A 23,578-nucleotide genomic window follows, 5' to 3' on the forward strand; every position below is an offset into this window, starting at 1 on the left:
AAACCTGCGAATTATCCGTTCCCATTCTCCCTGCTTGCAAGCCGCAGCGCAAAAGAAGATAAATTCTAACAAGAAGCCCAATTTATTTCATGGCCAAAGTGCTTTAGTAGAAATGTGCATCGCCATCCATGCCACCACCAGCTTAGTACAAAATGACGCACAACGAAATATTTACAATATGCAATGCAATACATATGTGCAGGTACTGCTGAAAGGAAATAAACAGAGTGTAGTAATAGACCAGACAGGACATACAAATGGAGAAGAATTGAAGGAGGATATGAATGCATATTCCTATTACTTAAGGAAGACAGAGATAATTTTGGGTCTGTTTTAAGGGGGGACAACTGCTGCAGAAGTGACTGCCATGGGATTTAATATGGAAATAGAATAAGGAAAAGAGGAAAAGAAGAAAAGAAGATGATGAGAAGATGATTCGATTTGGCGTCGATTTTCAGGGTAGGCAGAAACAGAGGGGACAGGAAATGGAAAATTTCCACAAGGGTTGACTAACAAAATCGCGCCAATCAGGTTCAACACACATATTACTGGGCTCTCTTGGAGAGCATCCAGCATTTCAACTGCTCTTCTGTGAATGAAGATACGCTTCAAAGGCCACAGCTCCAATTATGTTCGTTTTTTGTATACTATATCCTTGGGTGTCGTTGCGGTGGCCGAAGTGTCATCTCTGGAGGTATTAGATGCTTCGTTTGTGGCAGGCTTATTCACGCCCCATGAGCTGTTGCGTTTATTTTCCTCCTCCTCCATAGAAAACACTAAATCTCCTTGTTCCTCATCAATTCTGCTTGTGTTCATCGGTGACGATATCGAACGATCGAGTCGAGTTCCAGTAGTATGACGAGCTGAATTAGGATGTAATGAGGTGCTGCTGAGTTGCTGAGTGATCATTGACATTGAGGGCTGACGTGGAGGACTGGCGATGAACGGTGAGACGTCGCCAGAGCCAGGACGGCTGCCAATCGGACGTAAACCAGGGCTAGATCGCATACTAAGTGTCGAATCACGGAGAGGTGATCCAACATGCCCCAATGCTGACTGACTCTCTTCTTCTTTCTTTTGTCTTTGCTTCGCGAACAGCGCCCCGAATCTAGAAGGACTAGACGCCAACGGTGATCCCACTTTGGTTGATCCCGTAAGTGGCAGTCCTAGGCCACTCAAGTCTCTTGCACCATGAGAATCATTTTCCGTCCGTGAAAGTCGCCTCATTTTTTCTTGGGGAGTTAACACATCATCATGCAGGTTTGTGGGCAAATAATCCTCCTCCATAGCAAAATTATCATCCCAATCGTCCAGAACTGTAGGCCGGGGAAGACTAGCTGATAACATTTTCGGTCGAGATACCCGTTGCGAATGCATAATGCGAGCAGTGTTTCCCTCATCTCCGCTAAGAACTGGCGAAGAGCTGAGAGTTGAAAACTTCTTCAAATCCGATCCAAATGTGTGATCATGGAGATTACGGAACATATCTGGTCTATTGGAAGGAGTCGGTGAAAGATCAAAACCAAATCTCGAGGGGACAGATGAGGCAACAGGGCCATGTCGAGCAATGTAAGATATTCCCTGACTATCGAAGGAAGCGGGAAGGGGAGCGTCAAGTGCAGAGCGTCCGATGGGCGACATAGCACGTCGGCCATCTTCAGGCGGAGATCCATACTTCGAACCGGTGTCGGACACTAATCCCGTGTCGATGATAGGAATGTTCTCAAATGGTGGCTGAGGTTGCATTGGAGGTTGAGGTTGAGGTTGAGGTTGACCATGCATCATTTGTATATCCTCTTGATATGTATACAGCCGAGGGCCATGACCGTTCATCTGCTGCTGCTGCTGCTGTTGTGATAATAGGGAATTCGCAAGTGCCGAATCTTGCGGGTGATAAGGGGGATAATTGACGCGTCCGCCCAAGTTGAGATTTCCACCGCCACTCATCCCCATTCCAATATTCGGCCTGTTCACTCGACGACCATCGGGCAAGATATGCGCCAAAGCGCATTTTGCTCCGAATTTACAGTTTCCCTATCAAAAGTAAGTGCGTTAGTTTCTTTGTTCTGCTCTTCACCCCCGATTTTACACAGGGCAACTGGTGGTAAAATTTGCCACACAAGGCCATCGGCGAAGGACCTGAAGCCTTAGGAAAGCAATGGTACCTTTGTAAAGTATTTGCACGGCGCGGAATCAACGGCAGAATCCGTAGAATGAAGGAAGGGACACGCGGGACCTGCTTGACAGGCTCCTTGGCGGAAGAATTTGCAGGGCACATGTTTAGTATCTAATCACCAAGGGCAAATGTAGTTAGTACACGCAGCAAAAGCGACAAGCGGAAAGGTTTTGGCTATTACTTTTGCTGGGAGGTGGATTCGGAGGGCTGCGGGCCATGTCAAATGAAGGGACAGATCGTGGCTGGCCATTTTGCAAATGAGGTCCAGGGCCGGACGGCACAGGGAGAGGGGCACGGCCTCTGGGATCGTTCGCCATTCGATTTGGAGGCCTCAGAGCACCGTTTGCAGGATGAGATGAAGGACGATTTCTTGGATCCTGCAGCTGCGGAGGGGGCTGCTGGGGCTGCATGGCGGGAAGATAGAGATACGGTGGGTTAGAATATTGCTGTTTCTGTGGGCGGCGGACGACCCAAGAAGAAGCAGCGGGCGGAGAGGAAAAAAGACTAACCTTCAGGTCAACTCTCGAGTTAACCAACTAGTTAACCAACTGCCAGGACCAGGTTCGTACCAGAGGAGTTTTGCTGTGGGAGGCGGAACTTATTTACTAGTGGCGGTAGCGTTAAACTGAAAATTCTATTTGGGCCTTAAGAGGGGGAAGGACGATGGCAAAGTCATTCACATTGTCAATCATCAGCACACAATTCTTAATTTATTATTGAAACGAGGGTTCCAGCAGACCTGGACAAGTAAAATGATTTCAACACTAGTGAACTTCCCGCCAAAATTGAATTGTTTTCTCTTGTGAATAAGCTGGATATCCAGAGAATTCATGGGTGAAGCCTAGGTTGGTCAGTTAACCGGTTAACTGGTTAAGTAACTACTGACATCCGTCTCCGAAGTTACACGTAAATTGTACTCTGTAGATGTCAATAAGATCAGAACTGATCTCGTAACCTGATTGCGCTGGCTCTAATTTCCAGAGCCATGAAGTCCGATAAGCTAACAAAATATATGTACAAATTGCTGGGCGATCATAGGATCATTTGTTCACCAAGATAACTAGTATTTACTTGAGTCAGGTCAAGGGGTTTGCGCGACATGCGTGCTGGGAGGGAAGTTCATGATACTCGCACCCCAGGAGACAGCCCAAATTAGCCAGGGAGATATGTGACTACCTGTTGCGTTGTGGCGAGAGAGTTCAATGAGTGGCATTCAAGTTGATGCAGATGACCTTGAATTGAGGGGCTTGTCACCTGGGCCCTGCAGGGCGTCTTGGTCTGTGGTTTCATAGCAAGGTACGGAGTACACAGGCACGCTTGGCCCCGCGCTTGAAATAAACCCATGATTGTGTCTGGGCTGTTTATTTAACGAAAATGATGTATGTAGGAGCTACATCCCCTCGCTCCAGTCCTTTAGCCATAGTCTCACAGCTGACACAGAACCATAAAATGCTGGAAGGGAACTCCTGGAACCAGCAGGGGCAACATGTGGTTGTCTCGATTATGCCACGTTCTTGGATTCGCGCGGAGTTAAAATACCCTGGTTGTTTGGTTGCCATTGCATCTTAGAGCCACAATTTTCTGAAACCATATTATTAAATTGTGTCAGGGTTGGAGTGAACTTTGGGCTCAAGTGTCACTTGAAGCTCAGAAGCTTACCACCCTAACAGGAAGCCTACGAGCAAAGTCACCTGGATGGTCACCACAAAAGGAACTGCATGCAGTTAGGTAGCCCCTTTTTACTTGATTGGAATGATGTGGAATCACTGAGCTTAAGATTATTATGGCTGATTTCTATGGATTGACTAGTTGCTCTGTGCTGCAGGTGGCATTAGTTACATATTTAGTTACACATTGCATATCAAACTGCGGGTATAGTTGTTCTTCAACAATGACCCGGGTTATCGTAAATAATCTCTGTTGAAAATACCCTATCATCCCAGGCGCAATAACATGCCATGCGCTTAGCAAGACGTGTCGACAGAGGAATCTGATTGAAAGCTACAGGGCCACACAGTGCCCATAGAATTCTTGACTCCCTTGCGAGAAAGGCAAAGGCTCGGTAGCCTCTAGGTTCTTGGGCTGCCTTCTAACCCCAGAGATTCCCAAAGCTCCTCCTTGCCCTGTACAGCTTCCGGTAACACCTCTGTGCACCTCATCCACATCTCATGGCATATTTTTTTTCGCACTGTCACATGTTTGCGCCATTTTCTCCATTCCTTTTCCAGGCTAGCTTTCTCCTCCGCAGTGACTGCTTTGGCCTGCACGGAGCTAGCTTTTGATGGCGCCAAACTAGCTATCAAATTCCGCTTTTCTCCCTCTAGGGCAGCGAGACACTGTCGTAGCTCGGAGGTAGACACCCTCGCATTAAGAGTAGTGAGCTCTGCCTTTAACAGTTTATTCTGGGACTTGGCCGAAGCGACTTGGCTTTTAAAGGCCTCAATTTCTTCATCAAGGCCAGCGAGCCCTTCTGGAGTGGCTTCATCTATTGCATCCTGGATCGCATGGTACACGATTTGCTTGCCTAAAAATAGAATCACGGATTTAGGACAAGCATTGGCTTTAATACCCCGCGCCTTTGAAGACGCTCAAAACAGGTGATTACTTGCCCAAGGCCCTGCCTTCCACCTGCTTTTTCTCGTGCAGTTCTCTCAACGCTTTAGCAGTATAGGCTAACCCACCTGATTAGCATCCCGTTTCTTCATGCTGCCGGCAATGAAAAGGTTATTCCCGATTTACCTTTTGTTACCTTATTGTGGAGGTTGGCACTGATGTCAATCGCCTGTCGCACGGTTAGCATCTGTCTGGCTCCTAAGACATTAATATCAAGCTTACGGAATATGGACGACTATATTTTTTGCAACAATACAGCCGTAGATCAGTAGAAATCCCATGAGCAATTCGGATTTTCGCAAGAACCGGAAAATCGTGGCTATAGGACCACATACTTTTGCTGCCCTACCCAAAAGGCGTGTGTTGGTAGGGGATTGATCAAATGCCCAAACTTTTCTGGGACAACTCACGAAGATATTCTAGGATCAGCGCATTTCCTATTCTTTTCGAGTCAGTACATAAATATGACAATTGTAGATCTCCAAAGATGCCTCATTGGGAAATAATCAAAGCGTGATGTGCATAGATAGGTTGAGGGTAGCTACCGTCCTCAACAGATCCCTTGTCTCCCTTTTCTGTTTTCTCCTTTCGCGGTGCCATTATGCTTCACGTTGGCAATGGGCATTCAGACCTGGATATCAGCTTAAGCAAGTTGAGCACGCCCAGATAGCATTCGTCACCGTGGACCCCGCATTCTACTATTCCAAGGTACTCCGCATGTGTGGATGAATTCCACGTGAAAGCGTCTTTCGCTTAATCATCAGGCATGCGGCTCCGCTGCGTCGCGCCATCATGCAGCGGGTGATCCCCCCCTAAAAGGCTTGGCGCTTCTGGACGGTACACTCCGATTGGTCGGGAGAAGACACCAGTTTTGACAGAGCAGCCGGCAGGGCACTTATCACACCAATATCGAATCCTACGGGGTGGGATGCGTGTCCAAGTTTGATTTAAACCGGTCTATATAATACATTTGAAAACCTGGACAGGGAGACAGCCATGGGGAAGCCATTGTAGTTGGAGGCTTGAGGGGCAAGATAGCAAAGGTACATTTCAAGGATCAGAGGGCACCAGACATAGTTCCTTTGGCAGGTTGCTCTTCATTTAGAGATGTCTTAGCAAAGGGTCTAAGCACAAGCACCGAGCAGATAAAGCTCCGACAAGGACGCCTCAGAAGGAAGAGTGAATGATGTCGCTGGATTTGCTAATGATAACAATAACAAAGCATCAAGGGAAATAATTAACGAGCTCCTAATGACATGTCCTACCAATATATTCCTAAGACTGTGGCTAATGAATTCCAGCCCAAATACTAGCTTCCCCGAATCGGAGAGGGAATTCAAAAAGCACAAATTCCACTTATCCCGTATCTTCCTCTAGAACTTCCCAAATCTGAACTGTGTATAGATATATGGCGTATTTTTCTGAGGCTAAGTTAATGGGAAGCAATACGGCGTAGCTTGTGTTTAGCATAGTTGATGCTTGCTATACTGTCATCGTCGACGCCACTTTAATGCATCCCAACAGTATCCCCTAAAATGGTTAATAACTTAAATGGAAATCGAAGAAGCACCGACAGAACGCCGAACAAGCTGCCCTATTAATGTAAGTCGTAACTGAATATGAGTGGTTCTCTGAGAGACAGCACCCATCACATAACAACCTAAGACCAGTTAGCATCATCGGATTCTCTAGTCCACTTTTTTGACAAAAAATGCTACTCACACATTCCCCTTCAGTTTTGCCTTGAGGAACGCCCATTTCCTCAAAAGTTTTGGGGCCCTTCCCAGGTAATCCAGACGCAGGCTTTTGAGCCTGTGCCGGGTTGTTTGGAGAAGCATTCGCAGAAGGTGATGGTTGCGGTCTAGAGTCACCTCGTGCTGGGAACTTCCCAGTACCTTGCCCGTGTGGCATGTGGCCTGCAGGGTTAGGCGAGGCGGGCATTCGTGACTGCCGTGGATCTGATGGAGGAGCAGGCCTGCCTTGCACTGGCACTGACTGGCCATAGGGTTCGTTTGTAGTGGCGGGTCGCTGTAATTTCCGTCTCCTATCGGCACCTGTAGGATCAGGGGGCGCTGAGAAACCAATATCTAACTTTGGCGAGGGGGCCGATTGATTAGTTGGATAAGGAGCCATACCAGGGCCTGGAGGTGGTCCGTAGCCTTGAGGGAGGCCCACTGAGGCAACACGTTGTGGCGGAAGCTGACCGCCCGGAACAGGTTGTGTCCGTAGATTTGGGTTAATACCGAACGCAGAGGTCGGCCGAATGTCGGGGCCGTACTGACCTCCGGGACCACCAGGGCGCCCATAACGAGAATTTGGGCCTTCGGGATAAGGAGCAGCCGAGACCGGTCGAGGGCCTGTAGGATCGGCAGAGATAGTCATTTTGGAGGGATCTGGCATTTCCAATGTTTCCTGCGCCGGCCTTTCATTTTGCATAGCCGCGTAACGTTGTTGCTGATTTCGCCCATGAGAAGCATACTGTGATTTGATGCGTGCAATCGCGACACGCTCATGATCCTTTCTTGACAAGGTCTTAGATCTTGATATGCTGTCAATTCGTGAAGAAGCGTCTTTGTTACCACTGGCAGCCGCTTTGGCATACCAGCTCCGGGCTTCTTTAAGGTCCACTGGTACGTGTATACCGATCTCATAAAAATACCCAAGGGCAAATTCAGCCGTCGGAAGTCCATTTTGGGCGGCTCGTTTAGCGTAGACAAATGCCATCTCATCGTTCTTCTCAAAGACACCTTCATGTCCGCAAAGGAACCATTTACTGATGGCCATCTCAGCTTCGGGCTCGCCTTGCCGTGCCGCGAGTGCATTATAGTGTAGAGACAAGGCTGGATTGAAATCGCATCCTAGTTGACACAATTCATAAGCTGCCCCCATCTTTACTTGGGCTTTCGCAAAGCCGTGATACGCGGCTTTTTCAATATTCAAACGTGCACCATTCAAGTCTAGGGGCAAAAATTCATCGGGAACGGCAACCTGGGGAAGCTCGCGGGCTAACAGCATTCCATAAACCTAAATAAAAAGGGGACATTGAGTCAATCAACACCCAAATTATGACGGGCCGAAGCTTTCCATAACTTACGTAGGCGCCCTGAGGAGCATTTTCATCACATGTTTGGGCAGCATATCGGATATGGTCCAGCCCTCCGGCATAATCTTGGCGTTGTCCATGTTGTCCCAAGAGTATCATCATCCCCAATCGCTAGAGAAAAATTAGCATAGCTTTTCGTTGAAAGGTTAAGCGTCGCCACTCTTACATAATATGAGGCAGAATCACCGAGGCTTACGCCTTTTTCATAATGTTTGATTGCCTTCAAAGGTTCATTTGAATTCTCAAACTGCATGCCCATTCGATATTCGGCTCTCGCATATCCCTTTTCAGCAGCCCGCTGATAGCACCGAAAAGCCTCCTTCTTGTCGATGCGGAATCCAAATTTCCCAAACTCAAGCCACATACCGCGGATGAATTCTGCTCGCGGGTGTGATTGATCGGCAAGAAACGAGACAATGTTAATGGCATCAACCTTCAACTGATGCTCGCCTTGTGGAGTGTGGGGTCGTGGGGGTTGAACGACGGCAAGGCGAAGCTCATTTTGCATGGCTACCTCCACGTAGGAAAGGGCATCTTGTGCCCAAGCAAGTTGCATCTCTGGATCATTGGAGCTTAGAACTGCGACCCGCCCGCGCTCGAGGTTCGCTTCTCGTTGCTCATCGCTTGGAGGAACGTTGGGCGGTGGGTTCCGCAAGACTGGGAACGGCGAGAAATTAGGGTGGTCCATGTAGTCGTTCGCCGGAATGTGACTGCCAGGTTGCGCATGTTGATTCACATACGAACTACTATTATTATTGTATGCTTGAGTCGGCATCGAAGAGTTTCGAGCTGGGAACTGTGGTCGGTGGGCGGGAGGATAATGATTCGCCGTACGATGCGATCCAGAGGCTTCCTGTTCGAGGTGGGCAAGATTATCTTGCATATTTTCGGGAACTTCAGGCATCACCCTGTCAAAAGAGACTGTAAGTGAAAGGTTATCACAAAAGCAACAGATAGACGCCGTCCATCGATTTTATTACCTTTGGGGTGCCGGAGATATTACTTCTGGCATTTGGTAGTCATCCGTTGCACCTGGATAAAATGTTGCTCCCATTCGTGGTCGGGAGGAATCGTAAGGTGCAGCCATGAGAAATATTATTAAATATTATCACCAAGACCTGCTGAGAAGTTGACCCCCCTGGTTAATTTGAACCCCACCGATTCCATTCACGACAACCCTGCAGCAATGGAACGCCCAGGGAAATTTTGGCTGGTTGTCATCAAAACAAGCAGCGAAGCAACCAGAAGGCATGAATAGCACCTTGTGATAATGATTGGAAGAGAAGGCCTCATGCAAGATTCAACGAATATTCCTCTGCACTCCTTAGCTCCTGTTTTTATCGGGGAAAAATTTTGATCAATTTGGGTGGGGGGAAACTATCGCTATGGAGTACGCCGTACGGAGTACGAAAGGTACAGTTGGCTGTAGCGCAGGCGCCTTCGACTGGCGGAGGGTGGGGGCTTTCGATAATCAGCGCCGCCCCCCGGCAGCGACCAGCAGAACGTTCATGTTGCAACTATTTTCGAGATAAAATATATATAGATATCTTGAGCTTTGGCAATAGGATGGAGCAATAGCCCATGTTTGCTAAGGATGTGCTATGCTCATGTATTATGTTGGTTAGTGAGTTGGTTAACTAGTTACTTGATTGCTGGGCTTAGTCTGAATTCCAACATCAAAGGCAAAGCAAGCGTACGAAGGACATACTTCGTACTCCGAACATGGTTACCTAACTATGGAGTATATACAGAGTGATTACACGGTAGTTACTCCATACATAATTAGTTAACTTGTAAATCAAAAAGTCACTGCTGAGGTTACGAAAGAGTTGCAGAGACAGCCTGAGGGCAGGTGCAACAATCAGCTGTCCCAGCGAGTGTCAGGGTGCCATCAGCACAGCGTGCACGGGTTGAATACAAGCTGCGAAGAGCTAACCAACAACAGAGTAGCTGCAGTGTATGGAGCACAGAGAAATTAGTTTGTCCACAATCTTTTCTCCGAGGTCTGGGGCTTTCATTTATTTGGTAAGGGGACAGAGCACGGAGTACAGCCGCGTGTAAGTTCGGATGACCAGCTGATTTTGTCTCTTTATTAATGACGACTGTCAGGTAGCCAGTTTTCACAGAGGACTGGTCCGTCCGGGATTCACTAGTTTTATCTGCTCATTAGAAGAAAATCCGCGATCAACCTCAATTTGGGATGTTCCAGACGGTTCCGAGATGCGTGGACCCGCTTAAATGTAATATTCTCCAGTCTCCAGTTTTCAGGGGCGGTGGAACTTCCATGGATTCGCGGACCTTCGCTTCTTCAAGACTGGCTTGTTGTTCCTGAACGGAAGCGGAGCGAGCCTGATGGAAGAGAGGAATTTGAGAGACACAAGCCAGTACTCCGGAAATAAAAGATTCTGCGCTTGGGTTTCAAGGCTCCTCTCCATCCCAAGGGATCTGAACCCTAGCGCGCGTGCGCGCCACTGCACCACGGGGACCGCGTTCCAATTGTTTCCAGCGAGGAAGCTCCATCTAAACAATCGAATCCGAGCGTACGGAGTACCCAGGATACAGATCAACTCTCGGTGTCCTGAGCTCAGAACCACTGTGACCTGATAACCTGTAACAAAGTATAAATTCAGTACAGAGTGCTGAACGCTCAAAAATTATCCCCCCCAAAAATCATTCCCTCAATTCCCCCTAACCCCTTAACCCTAACCCTAATCCCCCAAATCCCTCACCTATATTGGTTGCTGCGCAGCCAGATTACACAACTGTGTAATATTACCGATAGGTATTGGTAAGTTTGCATGGTTGCTTACACACATCGCGAGGTGAGCTCATCCCACTGTAGGCTCATCTGTACCCTGATTGAGTGAGCCCGCGGAGTTTTACAGGTACCTATATGCGCCGTACATATGTAGTCTACTTCGGAGTTACCACCCTGCAGATAACTTATCCCTATTTTAGAGGTCGTCCGTCCCGTAACGTGGTATATGGATTTACGTATATATGCACAGTACAGTACGGTGTACTCCGTACATACAAGCTTACATACTGAATCCTCCGTACGGAGTACATTGTGGTCCGTGTTTCCCTAGCTAACTACGGCGAGGTAAGGGGATCGGTTGTGCAACTTAATTTTTCCAGCAGACGCGTCTCCTAGAGCGCGGTCCCGCGTAACCCGTGGCGCAAGCTTGGAAAGAAGTCGGATGATTCTCGTTCGTGATGACCGGTGCGTCACTATCTGCAGAGTGCTCCATAGTGAAACTAAAGCTAGAACAGTCGTTTCGATGGCCTTGACGTCCCCTCGTCTCATGTCCGGCCATGAATCCATCTAGCAAGACCTTCTATCACCCTTATTCTCCCTATGACATCCAGGTCCAATTTATGCGTTCTCTCTATACTTGCATAGAAGAATGTAAAGTTGGCATCTTCGAATCTCCAACAGGTGAGTTTTGTGAAGCATTTCCAAATAGCCATATACCGTGAGTATGAAATAGACTGACATATTTGCAAGGCACTGTAAGCATTCTAACTCCAGAAGGGTGTAGTATGGGATTTTTTTCTTTGAGATCCGATGCTCCTGAAGAGAACGCTGCAGACCCAGAATGGGATCCTATGTTCTTTAACCAATTCGCCTCAATCCCCAAAGAAATTCGCCAAGTAGTTATCTGACCGGAAATGCTAATTGTGATGGACAGGGGAAATCCCTGAGTCTAATATGTGGCTCGTTGACGTGGCTACGAGACCATAAACGATCGGTTTTCCTGGAAGACATAGAGAATAGTGATGGTAGAGCAACTATAGCTTGCGAACAGTTCGGTGCTGACCAATACATAGGTGATGACGAGCCGGAATGGATCTTGCAATATTCAAGAAAGGAAAAGAGGCGAATCATCAGAGAAAGAAGGAAGCGAGTGGAAGATCGATTATCACGTATCCGCAAGGAGGAGCTCCTGCGTGAAAAGGCAGCAATAGCCAATATACCATTCAAAAAGCAGGTATTGTTGGTACGAACTCCCTTTTTAACACTTACGGTGCTGATGGCTCTCCAGAGGCTGGAAGATGGCAAGCGACACTTGGATAAAATGGCCGATGATGGGGCATTCGAGCTGGATGAATACGATAGTGACAATCAAGAAACTTCAACCCATGACGCTAAGAGTAACAGCGATCTTTCTGCCACTACTATCGCACTACTGGAGAAACTTAGTGGCTCAGCTGAGATCCAGGATGACTTCGAAGAGGAAAATGCTGTCAAAATTTTTTATTGTTCCAGGACCCATTCACAGCTGGCTCAGTTTGCACGAGAGTTGCGGCGCGTGGTGTTTCCGCCTAGTATACCGCCGGAGACCGAAGATGGAGAGATAGATACTCAAGGAGAGGGCAGAAGACACCCAGACACGGAATTAGAGGAGCCAACGAAGCATGTATCGCTCGGCTCAAGGAAAACGATGTGTATAAACCCGAAGGTCAGACGCCTTGGGAATGCCACAGCCATCAATGAGCGGTGTCTTGATTTGCAAAGTTCCAACGTTCTCCCGGGGCATAAATGTCCATTTGCTCCATCCAAAGAGAACGAGTTAGCTATTAATGACTTCAGGGACCATGTTCTTGCTGAAGTTCATGATATTGAGGATATAGGTAAAATCGGGCAGCGCACAGGCATTTGTCCGTACTATGCGTCCAGATCCGTTATCGGCCACAGCGAAGTAAGTACACAGACACCTCGATGCTTATGCTCTGTCAAAACTGACCTTCTTGCCTCAAGATTGTCACACTTCCCTACCAGCTTCTGCTTCAGAAGTCAGCAAGGGATGCTCTAGATATTTCGCTTAAGGACCATGTTATTATCATTGACGAGGCCCACAATCTTATGGATGTAATTGCTAATATTCACTCAGTGAACGTTTCTCTCACCCAGCTCCGAATCGGTCTTGAACAATTAACTATCTACGCAAGAAAGTATAAAGCTCGGCTTAAAGGCAAAAACAGAGTATACGTTGCGCAGGTTATGCGCCTACTAGGTTCTATAGCCAAATACCTTGAATCCGTACTGGCTGCCAGGGAACTTAGGGAAGGGGCTGTAGATCCGTCATATTTAATGAGTGGAAAAGGAATTGACCAAATCAACTTACACAAGCTCTCGAGATACTTGCAAGAAAGCAAGCTAGCCCGCAAAGTAGACGGGTATATTGAAAGTTCAACATCTTTGGAAGAGAAAAATCCTGAAACGAGTACGACAGTGCCTGTTTTGTTCCAAGTCCAGTCATTTTTGCTCTCTTTGATGAATCCGTCGGCGGAGGGCCGCCTCTTCTTTGAGAAAAATGGTAACGATGTTCTGCTCAAGTATACGCTGCTGGACCCAACAGCACATTTCCGGGAAGCGGTAGAGGAGGCAAGAGCCGTCATTCTAGCTGGAGGGACAATGTCACCTGTGAGTCCGCCACCCACCCTGTTGTTCTTCACTAAACCTTGTGCTAGATGAGTGATTACAGAGACCACCTTTTTTCCTATCTTGCCCCGGGCCAACTGAGAACTTTTAGTTACGGTCATGTGATCCCCACAAGTAACCTCAGCGCAAGACCTGTATCAAGAGGAATACTGGATACAGAGTTTGATTTTACTTTTGAAAAGAGAAATTCCCGTGCAATGGTAGAAAACAGCTCCTTTTGTCCATGGGTGATCAACAGGGCTAATATGGCATAGATCATTGACCTAGGCAAGACCATCAGTGAGATTTGCAAAGCCACCCCCGATGGTGTGGTAGCCTTTTTTCCAAGTTATGACTTTCTGAACCAGGTGGTCGAAATTTGGAAGCAGCCGTGTTCAAATTCAGGTAATCCAAGCATTCTCGATTCACTTGGGTTGGTAAAGCCGTTGCTCTACGAATCCAAAGAAAAAGCCATGAATACCGAGGCGCTTCTCCAGAAGTACGCAAACTTCATAGATGAAGGCAAAGGAGCGTTGTTGCTATCCGTCATGGGCGGAAAGCTTTCCGAAGGAATAAATTTCTCGGATCGGCTTGGCAGAGGCGTGATTGTCATCGGCCTTCCATTTGCCAACATCCGCAGCGCAGAATGGCAAGCAAAAATACAATACGTGGAGAGGAAGACTTATGAACGGTCTTCGGGGGGTGAAGAAACTAGAAGGAGCAAAGCCAAGCTTGCGGGCAGAGACTTTTATGAAAATGCCTGCATGCGGGTGGTGAATCAATGCATAGGGAGGGCGATCAGACATCAGCACGATTATGCCGCTATCCTCATGTTCGATCGGCGATATGGGACAGCACGCATACAATCCAAACTGCCAGAATGGATTCGGCGGAGTCTGATTTCTGCTCCGATCGGAGCTACAATAAGTAACCTATATACGTTCTTTGAAGAAAAGAGTTCCATAGAAGTGACAAAAGAGAAATAAATACGTTTCAAGATTCTGCTCGACAACCGTCAACATTATTGTCCTGTTCCTGAGCGATGATAATTCGACTGGTCCTGGGTGGTGGGCAGCTAGTGTATTGATCATGTGATTTGAAAGTTTCCCCGGCCGTTGCTCCGTAGTTACTCAATGCCAAGATTTATTACATAATTCCCACTAGTGAATGCCAAGAATTTCAGGGCTTGACCCTACAAGCGAAGCGCTCTGGCACACACCTCGACGTCCGAATTGTCAACAAGTCCAACGCCCAACGCAACGTCTTCCTCAACCTCCTTGCCGGATACAGCACAGTCGACAAGATGCCTACCAGATTCTCGAAGACAAGGAAGCAGTGAGTTTCCCGGACCAAGTTTTGACACAATTTCGGTTTTACGTGCTCCACCGATCCAACTAGAGCAAAGTCGCCTTTAAACAAACCCTGAAATACTAACCGTCTTTCTCCTTTTCTTTTCTAGCCGCGGCCACGTTTCCGCCGGTTATGGTCGCATTGGCAAGCACCGAAAGCACCCTGGAGGTCGCGGTATGGCTGGTGGTCAGCACCACCACCGAACCAACCTCGACAAGTACCACCCAGGTTACTTTGGAAAGGTCGGCATGAGATACTTCCACAAGACAATGAACCAGTTCTGGAAGCCCACAATCAACTTGGACAAGGTACGTCGCGACATATATAAGGACCTAGCTGAAGGCTGCTGGTGGACGGAGATGATGGATCACAATGGAGGAGCAGGGCGCGAAAAGCTAAATGGTCAGATGGATGCTAACTGGTATGGCTTGTATGTATAGCTTTGGTCCTTGGTTCCTGCGGAGACCCGTGAAGCCTATGTTAGCAACCAGAAACCCGATACTGCTCCCGTCCTAGACCTCCTTTCTCTCGGTTACTCGAAGGTGTTGGGCAAGGGCAGACTTCCAGAGGTCCCGATGGTCGTACGAGCGCGCTACGTCAGCAAAGAGGCCGAGCGAAAGATCAAGGAAGCTGGCGGTGTTGTTGAGCTGGTGGCATAAATGGATGGGAAAGGTATGATTTGGCGTGGGAATATGCCGGGAAAACCATCATTCGAGTCCAGGGTTGATTTTATTCTTTCCACTTGCCTGGGGAAATGGAAACGAAACCGGTGTTGGGCTCGATAAACTAAAGCATGTCTGGTTTGGGGTTCAGTGTTTCATAATGCCGGTGCCTAAGGAAGACGGACTGGGCAAATGAACTGCGTCCCTCCTTGTTACGATCTCATTGAATACCATTCATAGGTGGAATGAATAACCTTCAAAAAACAGATACCCAATATTTTCACCTCCAGACAACCAAATAGGAACTAGAATGTCGATCCTAAACTTGTTTCCGCGGCAGGGCGCTTCCTGGTACATTCCACTACAAGCCAGAAGCCACAGGATAAGGTTTTGACGGAATTCTATGCTAGAAATAATCAAGGTCGGAAGTGCCTAGCCGTATGAGGGTGAAAGCGGGGAAAAGCAATGGCTGAGCTCACTCTGTTTCCATTTATACACACACCGTTAGTGAGCGGAGTAAAGGACTTCTGGCGTTCCATTTCTTGACGTGGCATGTACCTCCCCCTGGCGAGTTATTACATGTGAACGCACGAAATCGAGGTTACTGCTGAGGTCTGCATATTCTTCGGCTGGCCCATACGACTCCTTTGGAGAAAAACCACCCGAAATCATGTCGAGGGGTGTTCCGGGTGCGGGAACGATAGTACGGGCGGATTAATGGCTAATTGGTTCTAGAGCCCTCTGCGAACGTGTATAAGAGGGTGTGGATTAGGAATCTGCCAGTATCACAAGGCGACATAGTTTCCTCCAGTCGGTGAAGCTGAAGAGGTAATCCGTCTGGGTGGTATTATTGTTGGTTGTTGACGTCCGGATGCGCAGATCCTTGGGACCAACAAAAACGGCCCGGTGCGGAGGTGTTCTTACCTAATTGAATAGTTTACATGTTACTCCGTACTCAGTGAGAGAAAGATGCCGTACCTCTGGCGCCATAGGCTTCGGCATCCCTGTCCTTTGCCAATATCGTTTCACTCAAGCAGTCCTCGGGCCTCAATGCCAAAAAGCCGTCGGAGGACTGTGACAATGGCTGAGGATTATTTAGGATACAGGGTATAGAGTACAATCACACCCAACAAATGGAACAAGCCACATGCTGATCGACGCGTCCAAGGTATCCTGCAAAAGAACAAATGATTGTCCGGGGGAGGTTTTCCGAAAGTTACGGCAAATAATGGCTGCGGACCGGCCAACTGGCTGATGAAGGTCTACATCAGCAGCCGGATGTGAGGATGGTGTGTTAATGTCAAAGTTCACAAGTCCTATTACTCCATATTACAGCTGTATAGCTATCGGAGCAACAAATGATCAATGGTGTTGCTTAATGAGAGTCATGAAGGTAGGTAATAATGCAATGTGGATTGACTCAAAAATCTGCACGAAGCAACGAGCAAGTTCTGCCTGAGCGATCGACGGCCACCAACCCCAAGATCCACCCCCATCCCGCAGTTAAGCTCACATGCCAAGACCGACCACATCCACCCGACTAACATCGTTCATCTGGTGTTGATATTTCTCGTCTCTGCTCGCTCTCAAGCTGCTGAACAAGAAGATTGTCAGTGGTCTTCCAAGCCATGTTGACGATCACGAGGCCGTTAATTCTTACATCAATGCTTATTCGGCATCTTCCTCGACATCACTGGTTTCAATGTAGCCCCCACGCCAGTTAAATCCCGCGCAAGTTCTCTTGACAAGCTCTTCAACGTCTCGGGCGTTCAGCTGTCCACGCTTCTTGAGCGTAGGGCACAATCTCTTTGCGAGGTTATCCTCAGATTCAGTTTCACGGAAATCCCCAAACCAGTTAAATCCTGCGCAAGCCCTCTTAACGAGCTCTGCCTTGGCTTCCTCCACGGAAAGCCCAGTTTCACCTCGCTGCTTAAGTGTCGGACAGAGTGTTCTTGCGATAACCGCATCATCCACAGGGGCTGGGGCTGCCGAGGCGATGGCAGCAAGACCAGCAAAAATGCTGAGTGCGGCTTTGAAATGCATTGTGATAAATTTATTGAGGCAACTGCTGGGTTCTTCAAATGGGAGGAGGGCTTTTGCAGACTTGTGTCGAAATTGGAATTTTGTTCAAAGCAGGCGAAGATGATGAAGCAGCCATATATATGTTGATTTGTCCCATCTTCTTACCACGGCTTTTTCCATGTCAGGTACTTTACCCCCCACTGTCAGCCTCTTGTCACTTCCAGGATGATCATCAATTGCAACCCTATCAATGCGGTGAAATTCCCTCTCTTCATCCTATACCATGCCAACATGGTATGACGCACTCACCAAATTTCGTTGGTTATCCCCACTCCAGCTTTAGGGTAAGAAATTTGTATTCTCCGAAGCTGTAGTAAAAGGATATCCCCGGATATTTTACGACGCTTGGGCCGCTCTAGGGTAATAGTAACAAATCTACTTTGTAACTACGTGGTAATTCCCATCCCATCGCCACGAAACTCTTCACCTTCACAGATGAACATGCAATGAGAGTGGCAACAATGGCTATACCCGAGAGCGGGGGTCACAGCTGATTCCGTCACGGGTATTGAACAATTTGTTCCCATTTCCTCTGGTTCGCTATGGAGCATGCCCTAGCATTTGCAAGGTGATCAGTGTTTAATCCGAGGGCTGGAGGTCAGGGGTTCTCCCAGGCTCTGACCGTGAAAAGTTTCCTTCTCCATGATAATAAAATACCAACGCCATTCAAGATGTCGGCTGAGGGCAAATACTGACGAAATCCACTGAGTCATATAATTTTTTCACTTGAAGAAATGGAAATGGAGGAAAACGTGGCTTCAAAGCCAGGCTTTGAGCAGCTTCGTCAGGAGGGAGACAATGAGAGCGACCGTGACATGCTTTCCACCGAAGAGGACGGCTTTCTGGGGCAAAAAGCAAGATTGAGAAAGAGACAGAGAATGTGGAAAATTTCCGCCCGAGCCTGCACAATCTTTAACATCTGTTTCACTATAATTTTGCTGAGCATTTTGGCATTGACATCTCGATCGAGGTGTTATGGGGCACCCGAGCCTCCATATTGTATGTTTTTTCCTGCCCTCCCTCTCAGTTTATCGTAAAGGCGGACATCTCGGTTCCTAATAACCCATCAATAGCACCATTATGGGAAGACGGAGCAGTCAAGTACGTGAACAAACGAATTAGGCCGATGAAAATTTTCCAGTCCGAGACCTCTGATGAGGTCGAACGGGCTTGGAACGCCACCCTCGGACGTGAGATTCCCTCCCCAATACCTATAAAAAAGTGTTAAAGGCATCGAGCAATGTCTAAGGGAAAAGATACACAAAACAGCGAGCGAAGGCGTTATAACCCTCCCGAAAGAATATACCTCGAAGCTTCCTCAGACGCTGGAAGCCTGGTTTAAGCCAGGACACTATGTATATGGTGTTTCTGTGTTCCATCAACTTCACTGCCTAAACCGCATACGCAAAACGTTCTATGCGGATAAATTCTTTGCTCATGAGTCCGAAAAGGATATTCAATTTCATAAAAGTATAGTTCCATTCTAAATCATTCCCAACTTTCCAGCTCTAATTAGTTGAGATATAATTACTTACTAACAACTAACTCCCTGATTCAGACCATTGTTTTGACCTACTTCGCCAAACAATTGCATGTAATGGCGACGCCTCTTTAGTTTCTTGGTGGAATAGGGATTTTACCTACAAAGACAATGATGGCAAGAAGCAACTCACCCAAAAATACCTGTCAATGTCACCAAAAGAACGAGCGAAAGAAGCTGTTGTATTTTGGGATGTAAAGACAAGATGTCACGATTTAGATGCGATCACTGCATGGACGGAAAAGCACCGAGCAAAGTGACCGGATTCAAATGAAATTCCATAGATTTCACTCACGTATATCTATATGTACCTAGACACCTATATATCGCACTGTATGTTCCTTCATTGAGGATTGCTAGCAAGGTATCTGTCTCCCTACCAATTTAAGGATGAAGGTGGAACACGTCAGAACACCAAGAAGTTGGATTTGAACAGGATTACGACTTAAAATCGCTTTGCAGAGAGTCGTGATTCGGGGTCTTTAGAGTTGATTCGCTCATGTGCTTTATTTCGTTTCATAAACTCCACTATTTTATCCATCAGTTTATTCGAAAGATCCCCAAAGGTATGTATTTGGAAACGGATAGTTGCAGCGTGCTAGTATCGCCCTTGGGGCCCGGGAAATGTGCTTGAACCGGCCCCACTGGCTCCGAATTGTCTTTCTGCTTCCTGCCTTCAAATCCTTGACATGAACACAGCTTCCGTCTCTGGTTCGTCATCGCCGGTAGCTAGCGTTTCGCCGATGAATCGAATGGCCTCTGTTATCATGGCTGGCGTTACTTCGTGGCCGGCCCCATCAAAAACAATATCTTCCAAGGAAACCCTACCCTCGGCAAACCAACCACCAGAAGCAATGGCTTTCTTCAACCAGGTTAAGAAAGGCTCGCCACGGCTATATGGTACCAGCTTATCTGAGCCGCCCGACAAGTTCAGGATCTTCTTTCCAGCTAGACATCTCCTCATGATTGTCTTGAGTGCTTTTTGTTCAGCCTTTGTAGGTTCGCGCACAGTGCTAGGTTTTATTGGCTCTTTTAAACATGAATCGTCCATTTGGCTGAATAACAAGCCCGCCGGATCCCAGATCTTTACCATATCCACTAGGTTCTGCGGAAAATCTTTTGAGCCCAGGAATTGTGAACCCGGAGGACTACTGTCTTTCCATGAAGCCAATTTTGAAAGTCGAGCACGATCAGACATTAGGCTAACATAGTCTGGGCACCCAATGACGATGACAGCGGCTCTTATCCGTGGTTCGTGAAGTAGACAGTGCCATGCGGCGTGAGCGCCCAGGGAAACGCCGAGGACTAGACTGTTGGTAATGTGTCGATCAGCGTCTGGAAATACGTAGCTGCCGATAAAATCCATAATTTGCGAGACATCGCGAGCCGTGCCATCTAGACCGCTATCATGTTAGTCTAAATATTCAATGCTCGGCCGTTTGTGGGCACGGGGTAACCTCGGGACCATGTTCAAGGCGGTTATAACGGATAGTCATCACTTGCGCAGGAAATGAGATACGGGGAATATTACGTACTGAAGATCGAGAACATGTCCTGCGCGTGATTCGGATTTCCCTGCCTCCAAGCCTCGTTCCGAAGTTTATCGACTTCTCGCGTCCCATGATTCCTCTGGTCGAAGCACACAGCAATTAGACCGTTGTCTTGTTGACTCGTGCTAACCTTCCCATTCTTCAATCTTTCATTCCAGTCTGCGACCGCAGAAGTTGCAATACCCTTCATGCTCTGCATTGTATTACCTCGCGGGTGCAGCACATATAAACAAGAAACATGCTTGCACTGCACTGGAAGCTCCTCGAGCCCATGCACAGCGCATAAAATGCCACCGATAACGAACTCCTTCTTTGACACATTTGGGGAAGGTGTGGCATATGTCTTGACCATGGGGTCAATCGGGTTTGCCATGTTAATATCGATAGGCGCGAGGTTAATCAAGCACTCCGTAGGGAAGCAAGTTTTAAGTAGCCCAGGAATGTGATCCACAATTGAAGTCAAGCACTGAATGCAATAATAGATATGTTGAAACAAAGCCTAAAGGCCATCAAGAACAAGTGGCATACTTTATAGAAATTCCATGGCTATTGTGATTTTGCGTGATTTGTTGCCCTTATACTTACACGGACTACCAAGGCAAAGACATCTTCTCCCAAAGCTCCGGCTCAGTGCTATGGCCGAGGTTATTGTTGGATAACTCCATGCTTAAAAACTTTTACAGAGCACAGAGTACAGAGTAGTTACAACTTAACTCAGTCATCAGTTAATTACTCTCTGTATGTAACAGAATAGTTAACTCCCTCCTTGCGAACTTGGTGAACAATCTAGTGGCTTTGCGGTGCTGTGTACTCTATAACTACCTGTGACCTGTACACGCTCGGAACACTCAGCATGTTCACGGGTACTCTGTTGAGTCCCGAGTCATTAACTAGTTAATTTAACTAACTACGGAGTAGTTACCTTAGTCAATTGTCCAACTTCTCCATGACCGAATTCATTCAGCAATACCTCTGTTGCACATTCAGTGAACCTGGGGCTGCAACTACAATCTTTCAGCGAGGGAGGAGAGAAAATCAAAAAAATACCTTAGCACTGCTTCCTTGGTGCGGCAAACATAACCACCCCTGATCCAGACATTCAGTTGGCAATGAGAGCATCATCGCTGCTTGTGTGGGATCAAGTACCAGGTCCATCTACCAGAAAGGATGAAGGCAATTCCTTTGTGTTATACTTGATATATCCTTCTTTTATGTTTTAGGCAAGTTGATGATCGTCGGGTGACAATTAGGCTTCAGCTGTATAGCAAAGCTATTCTTAACTGGAAAGGGAACTCCTGGGTTCATTTTGACACTGTTTTCTCAGCGTGAGTCCTGGTTCTGCTACATCCACTCTTGAGTCTTGACAATGCCCTGGTTTCATTGTGGGAAAGAAGGTCGCCTTGACTCCCTGCTTATCAATTTTCCACAGACCTTACTGATACCAAAAGATCCTGCTAACAAAAATTACAATTGTGCTTGTGTTTATCTCACTTTTTGTCTCCCCCTCACTTTATGTAATTCGTCTAGCCCTCTTCCTCACACATTCTCTCTCACATCTAACCCTCTCCATCCCTATATTCTTACAGGGGTAGCTGGCTTGTTGTTCTGGAATATTGGCACATGGCTACCAAAGGACGCATTTTCCTCGCCTACCCTGGCGATCTTACGGTTTCCGTGACACAATATGGCGGGGAGAAGGTCAATGGTGCCATCGAAATAGATGGACCTCGCATGGCCGGAGCCATTCTCGAATAGACCGTTTTATTTCGGGTTGAGAAGCTTAAGTTAATCGAAAATAGTGATTACTTTCAGAATATGTTCAACGGAGCATGCGCTGAGTCCTGTGGTGATTCGATCTCTCTAAAAGAGGACAACATCAAGAGCATGGAACTCTGGTTCAGACTGTTCCACTCCACCCTCTCGCAAGTGCCAGATCATGAAGTCTCCATAGCCCAAGTGTGGCATATGATCGTGGCGGGCGACAAGTAAGACTTTGACCTAAAACAACTTCAATCTTGGTTTGGGGCTTGGTTCGACAAGAAAATACAGGGGCAAGAGCAAGATGAGGACTTTTGTGTCTACCGCCAGCTGCTATTACCTTGTTACGCTTTCAACTTTGCTAGGGGGTTTCAATTTCTTTCAAAACATCTTGTATATGGATTCTCGGATCACATCACGGAACTTTGCCCTATTGCGCACCGGTTATAGTTACTTACCACAAAAAATAATCCGTAAGTCCTCTCAGGTTTAATGACATTAAATTCGCTCAATTATTTCTCAAGAAATAGAGTTTACTAACGATGAAACCCCAGAACAACTCAATGAAGCCAAAGGTCGTCTGCGTAATATTCTCCGACGCGAGCTGTTCTCTCACATGAACCATATTATTGAAGAGGCTAGATGCGATTGTAAAGAGGGTACAATGTTTAGGTATCTGCGCGAGCTTACTAGAATCTGTGTGTGGCCATTGGAAGACAATGTTTATAGAACTAGTATTGTCACCATCCTTGACCGGCTGGAAAACTTTCGAAATGCCAGTATGGGGCCGGAGAGTCGTCCCAGGGTGTCTAATGCACATGCCGTGGATACCAAATCCAATTCTGCGCAGAGTCAAACACCAAAGAAGCGGACTGATCTCAACCGACGTTGTCTTTGTGTCCGTGATTGGAAAGTTGCTGTGATGCACGCGCGAAGAAAGACGAGTGGGTATTTTGAGGGTTTATGCATTGACGGTATGAATGCAACGAAGAACCTCCGATGGGGCGACAATCCAGATTACTGGCGTGATAATCATGATGAGGGTTGTAGAATCCAACATGGGGAACCAACCTTCTTCTTTAGCTTCATGGGCCAGAGGAAAAATGGACATGCTTCGAGACGCTAACAGTGAAGAAATGTTTAATGCTAGAGACAATTTGCGCTCAAAGGCACTGTCAAGATTATGATTTTACAACTTGAACCTGCATTTTGTTATTTGCATGCAATCTGGCGTGGGTGCTTTCTTTCGATTAGGGTTGGCACACCTCAATGAGTTCTTTCTCGTTTATGGCCTCGATTCGAATACCTCGGACAGATAT

At 47.2% G+C, this 23,578-nt stretch overlaps 9 protein-coding genes across 9 annotated transcripts; 4 read left to right on the forward strand and 5 right to left on the reverse strand.

The window, feature by feature from the left end:
- Positions 1-63: 63 nt before the first annotated feature.
- Positions 64-3,612, reverse strand: CIMG_10872 (spindle poison sensitivity protein Scp3). Its single transcript, XM_012358928.1, has 4 exons — positions 2,686-3,612; positions 2,358-2,580; positions 2,166-2,287; positions 64-2,034 (listed from the first exon to the last, which is right to left on the reverse strand). The coding sequence occupies exons 2-4, from the start codon at positions 2,491-2,493 to the stop codon at positions 628-630; spliced, it is 1,665 nt and encodes a 554-aa protein (XP_012214351.1). The 5' UTR covers positions 2,494-2,580; positions 2,686-3,612; the 3' UTR covers positions 64-627.
- Positions 3,613-4,245: 633 nt separating this feature from the next.
- On the reverse strand, positions 4,246-5,122 carry CIMG_10871 (uncharacterized protein; the record flags this gene model as incomplete). Its single annotated transcript, XM_012358927.1, has 4 exons — positions 4,246-4,700; positions 4,786-4,848; positions 4,916-4,958; positions 5,012-5,122. 4 exons carry the CDS (start codon positions 5,120-5,122, stop codon positions 4,246-4,248), a joined length of 672 nt encoding a protein of 223 aa, XP_012214350.1.
- A 602-nt stretch (positions 5,123-5,724) lies between these two features.
- On the reverse strand, positions 5,725-9,485 carry CIMG_02082 (chitin synthase activator). Its single transcript, XM_001248310.2, has 5 exons — positions 8,873-9,485; positions 8,059-8,800; positions 7,884-8,003; positions 6,512-7,813; positions 5,725-6,449 (listed from the first exon to the last, which is right to left on the reverse strand). The coding sequence occupies exons 1-5, from the start codon at positions 8,977-8,979 to the stop codon at positions 6,438-6,440; spliced, it is 2,283 nt and encodes a 760-aa protein (XP_001248311.1). The 5' UTR covers positions 8,980-9,485; the 3' UTR covers positions 5,725-6,437.
- Positions 9,486-10,569: 1,084 nt separating this feature from the next.
- On the forward strand, positions 10,570-14,303 carry CIMG_02080 (ATP-dependent RNA helicase CHL1; the record flags this gene model as incomplete). Its single annotated transcript, XM_001248308.2, has 8 exons — positions 10,570-11,331; positions 11,401-11,546; positions 11,585-11,675; positions 11,724-11,884; positions 11,939-12,595; positions 12,655-13,320; positions 13,368-13,538; positions 13,593-14,303. Exons 1-8 carry the CDS (start codon positions 11,208-11,210, stop codon positions 14,301-14,303), a joined length of 2,727 nt encoding a protein of 908 aa, XP_001248309.2. The 5' UTR covers positions 10,570-11,207.
- Positions 14,304-14,551: 248 nt separating this feature from the next.
- CIMG_02079 (60S ribosomal protein L28) lies at positions 14,552-15,667 on the forward strand. The gene is made up of 3 exons (XM_001248307.2): positions 14,552-14,652; positions 14,777-14,975; positions 15,108-15,667. The coding sequence occupies exons 1-3, from the start codon at positions 14,621-14,623 to the stop codon at positions 15,324-15,326; spliced, it is 450 nt and encodes a 149-aa protein (XP_001248308.1). The 5' UTR covers positions 14,552-14,620; the 3' UTR covers positions 15,327-15,667.
- Positions 15,668-16,997: 1,330 nt separating this feature from the next.
- Positions 16,998-17,372, reverse strand: CIMG_02078 (uncharacterized protein; the record flags this gene model as incomplete). The annotated part of the gene is made up of 1 exon (XM_001248306.1): positions 16,998-17,372. One exon carries the CDS (start codon positions 17,370-17,372, stop codon positions 16,998-17,000), a length of 375 nt encoding a protein of 124 aa, XP_001248307.1.
- Positions 17,373-18,145: 773 nt separating this feature from the next.
- CIMG_02077 (uncharacterized protein) lies at positions 18,146-20,427 on the forward strand (the record flags this gene model as incomplete). Its single annotated transcript, XM_001248305.2, has 4 exons — positions 18,146-18,410; positions 18,485-18,601; positions 18,681-18,881; positions 18,970-20,427. 4 exons carry the CDS (start codon positions 18,146-18,148, stop codon positions 19,209-19,211), a joined length of 825 nt encoding a protein of 274 aa, XP_001248306.2. The 3' UTR covers positions 19,212-20,427.
- Positions 19,628-21,031, reverse strand: CIMG_02076 (uncharacterized protein; the record flags this gene model as incomplete). Its single annotated transcript, XM_001248304.2, has 3 exons — positions 20,487-21,031; positions 19,780-20,346; positions 19,628-19,722 (listed from the first exon to the last, which is right to left on the reverse strand). Exons 1-3 carry the CDS (start codon positions 20,872-20,874, stop codon positions 19,628-19,630), a joined length of 1,050 nt encoding a protein of 349 aa, XP_001248305.2. The 5' UTR covers positions 20,875-21,031.
- Positions 21,032-22,121: 1,090 nt separating this feature from the next.
- On the forward strand, positions 22,122-23,385 carry CIMG_02075 (uncharacterized protein; the record flags this gene model as incomplete). The annotated part of the gene is made up of 4 exons (XM_001248303.2): positions 22,122-22,199; positions 22,257-22,486; positions 22,551-22,732; positions 22,814-23,385. The coding sequence occupies 4 exons, from the start codon at positions 22,122-22,124 to the stop codon at positions 23,383-23,385; spliced, it is 1,062 nt and encodes a 353-aa protein (XP_001248304.2).
- Positions 23,386-23,578: the final 193 nt, after the last annotated feature.

This window comes from Coccidioides immitis, assembly GCF_000149335.2.
Source record: "Coccidioides immitis RS genomic scaffold supercont3.1, whole genome shotgun sequence".
Classification (NCBI taxonomy): Eukaryota; Fungi; Ascomycota; class Eurotiomycetes; order Onygenales; family Onygenaceae; genus Coccidioides; species Coccidioides immitis.

Bases quoted from the DNA above. Each gene is read 5' to 3' on its own strand.
- CIMG_02082 (XM_001248310.2), bottom strand. From the start codon at position 8,979: ATGGCTGCACCTTACGATTCCTCCCGACCACGAATGGGAGCAACATTT. The intron at 8,801-8,872 runs GTAATAAAATCG...CTCTTTTGACAG, and splicing joins ATATCTCCGGCACCCCAAAG to GGTGATGCCTGAAGTTCCCG. The intron at 7,814-7,883 runs GTAAGTTATGGA...CTTTTTATTTAG, and splicing joins ATGCTCCTCAGGGCGCCTAC to GTTTATGGAATGCTGTTAGC.
- CIMG_02079 (XM_001248307.2), top strand. From the start codon at position 14,621: ATGCCTACCAGATTCTCGAAGACAAGGAAGCA. The intron at 14,653-14,776 runs GTGAGTTTCCCG...TTTCTTTTCTAG, and splicing joins TTCTCGAAGACAAGGAAGCA to CCGCGGCCACGTTTCCGCCG. The intron at 14,976-15,107 runs GTACGTCGCGAC...TTGTATGTATAG, and splicing joins CCACAATCAACTTGGACAAG to CTTTGGTCCTTGGTTCCTGC.
- CIMG_10872 (XM_012358928.1), bottom strand. From the start codon at position 2,493: ATGGCGAACGATCCCAGAGGCCGTGCCCCTCTCCCTGTGCCGTCCGGC. The intron at 2,288-2,357 runs GTAATAGCCAAA...CTTGGTGATTAG, and splicing joins GAATCCACCTCCCAGCAAAA to ATACTAAACATGTGCCCTGC. The intron at 2,035-2,165 runs GTACCATTGCTT...TACTTTTGATAG, and splicing joins CGTGCAAATACTTTACAAAG to GGAAACTGTAAATTCGGAGC.